Source organism: Phytophthora parasitica (genome assembly GCF_000247585.1).
Source record: "Phytophthora parasitica INRA-310 unplaced genomic scaffold supercont2.27, whole genome shotgun sequence".
Lineage (NCBI taxonomy): Eukaryota > Oomycota > Peronosporomycetes > Peronosporales > Peronosporaceae > Phytophthora > Phytophthora nicotianae.
In genome coordinates this window covers 859031-861079 of record NW_008649013.1, presented here as the reverse complement: position 1 = coordinate 861079, position 2049 = coordinate 859031, and the positions used below count along the sequence as shown (strand labels likewise).

The following is a 2049-nucleotide window of genomic DNA, read 5'->3' as shown; positions in this document are numbered from 1 at the left end:
CTTTTAGCTTTGAGGTCGTCGGGTTCTTCAGCCATGAACAGGCGGGCATAGCACGGTTCGTGCTGGTTGGGGGGGGGGGGTTCCTCTACCGCTCTGGCCTTCCTCCTTTGAGGGGAACTTCCTCGCGAGCCCCCTTCCTCTTCATTTACATCTTGTATTTGCCCTCTTGCTTCGTTCAGTTTCTCAGCCTTCTCGACACCATCATGCAGGCTCACCACCGAGGTTTCCATAGCCTTCGCTACTACTGGGGACTTTGACACGCTCTGTAGGCGCACAGTACTCCCCGAGGTCAGTTCTTCGTCAAAGAACGGTTCTTGATTCATTTCTCCAGTCACATACACTTCATTTACCTTCGCTTCGGTCGGGTCGATTCGTTCCACTCGGGACGAGGTTGCCTTCATACACGGCGGTCGACTCTCCTAGAGAGTTCATAGTGGCTTCGTTAGCGTCGCTAATTAGACAAGAGAAAGGAGCGACGCTCCCTTCCCCTTCCTCTCGCCCCCATCATTGTTGGGACGGCGTTTGCGTTTAGTTAGCGTCGCTCCCCGACAATTGTTGCAACTTTTACTGCTGGAACGAAGCTCTGATCGGGCATTCTGCGACTAGGTGGTCCTTCTGGTTGCAGAGGAAACAAGCCCTCCGAGAACGTTGTTGACCGTTACGGTTACTGGTGTTGCTAGTGCGCTATTGACTCAGGCCTTGGGGCCGATTAGGCTGCTTGTAAGGTTCTACGCTCTCCATACGAGCGTGTCCTTCATGACCAAAGTTAGTGCAGGTGGCTCGGCTGTGCCAGCAAGTAATTCTACTACACCCCAGCGTGTGTCATCTTCCACAGACAATGTGGCCAATCCTGCGTGTATATGTCGGCGTCTTGGCGGATTCCCCGTCCGGGGGTGAATGGAGGTGCTACATGACTCATCTGGTTCGGCTCGTGACTTTGTTGAGGTGTCTGATACGCGGTGGCGACTGGGTGGCCCATTAGAGTCCCTGGTTGTTGTTGTTGCATCAACAGGTTCTGAGTCTGCTGCACCATTGTCATCACTTGTCTCACCATTGTTCTTCTGGATCCACCGTCCTTCTTCAAGTCATTCTCGTATTCGGACTCGTCTTAGACCGGCAGGTGCATGTTCTTGTAAAGTAGAACGGCTTCGGCTTCGGGAATAGAATTCAACATTGTTGTAGCCAGAGCTGCCTTACATTTTGAGTTACACCGTCCCGACAGAAAGTATTGGTACCTCATTTGAGAGTCGAAGCACTGAGCGGCGTCGCAGACACTGGAGATTTGGTCTCCTCAAACTTCTGCTGACATACGCTTGGTGGGCTTAAGGCGCTCGATCATTTGCAAGGGGGTCTGGCACACGAACTGGTTGTGCAACCGCGTGCGGAGGGTCTCGAAGTCGTTGATCTGCGAGTGAGTCCACCATTCCTCACCTGACTTCATTTTCAAGCCTCCCGGAACGCACTTAGCTTCAAGCGCTCGCTCAATCCTTCCGTGGCCCGTTCGAATGCTTCCCAGAAAGTCCTTGTCTTCTCCACCAAAGACCTACCCGAATAGAACGGTTGTATGCGGACTGCATTCTTGATGTGGGATGGCATTTCGTACGACGCATACCCCACCATCTGCGTGTGCGTTGGGCTACTACGCTGGCTTCCTCCACCGGGGGAACCGTCACCTCCTTGAAATGGCACCCCCGACGAGAGAGGGGAGCCCCCAGGAGGATTCGGACCCCCTGGTCCTCCCGGACCGTTAGGCCTTCCTGGTCCATTAGGCCCTCTAGGTCCGTAGGGTCCTCCAAGAGTAGTAGATGGGGTCCCCGGCCACCCACTCTGAGAGTAGAGAGTTAGAGTAGTCGGGGTAGTCGGTTGGTACGTGTGCGACGGGTATCCTCCGGATCGGGTTGCACCTTGCCACCCGGCCGGCGTTCCGATGAAGGGAGCGTTCCACGCGGGTCCAAACGAAGATGCGGGGGTAGTCTGGGGCATCCAGGGCGTTCGGGCCCAGTCGGTGTTAACGAAGAATGGTTTGAATCCAGGGTTGGCCGGGTTCAT

The 2049-nt window shown here is 54.9% G+C and overlaps 1 protein-coding gene across 1 annotated transcript; it reads right to left on the bottom strand.

Moving 5' to 3' along the window:
• Positions 1-1291: 1291 nt before the first annotated feature.
• Positions 1292-2049, bottom strand: PPTG_11701 (hypothetical protein; the record flags this gene model as incomplete). Its single annotated transcript, XM_008907831.1, has 2 exons — positions 1292-1543; positions 1618-2049. The coding sequence occupies 2 exons, from the start codon at positions 2047-2049 to the stop codon at positions 1292-1294; spliced, it is 684 nt and encodes a 227-aa protein (XP_008906079.1).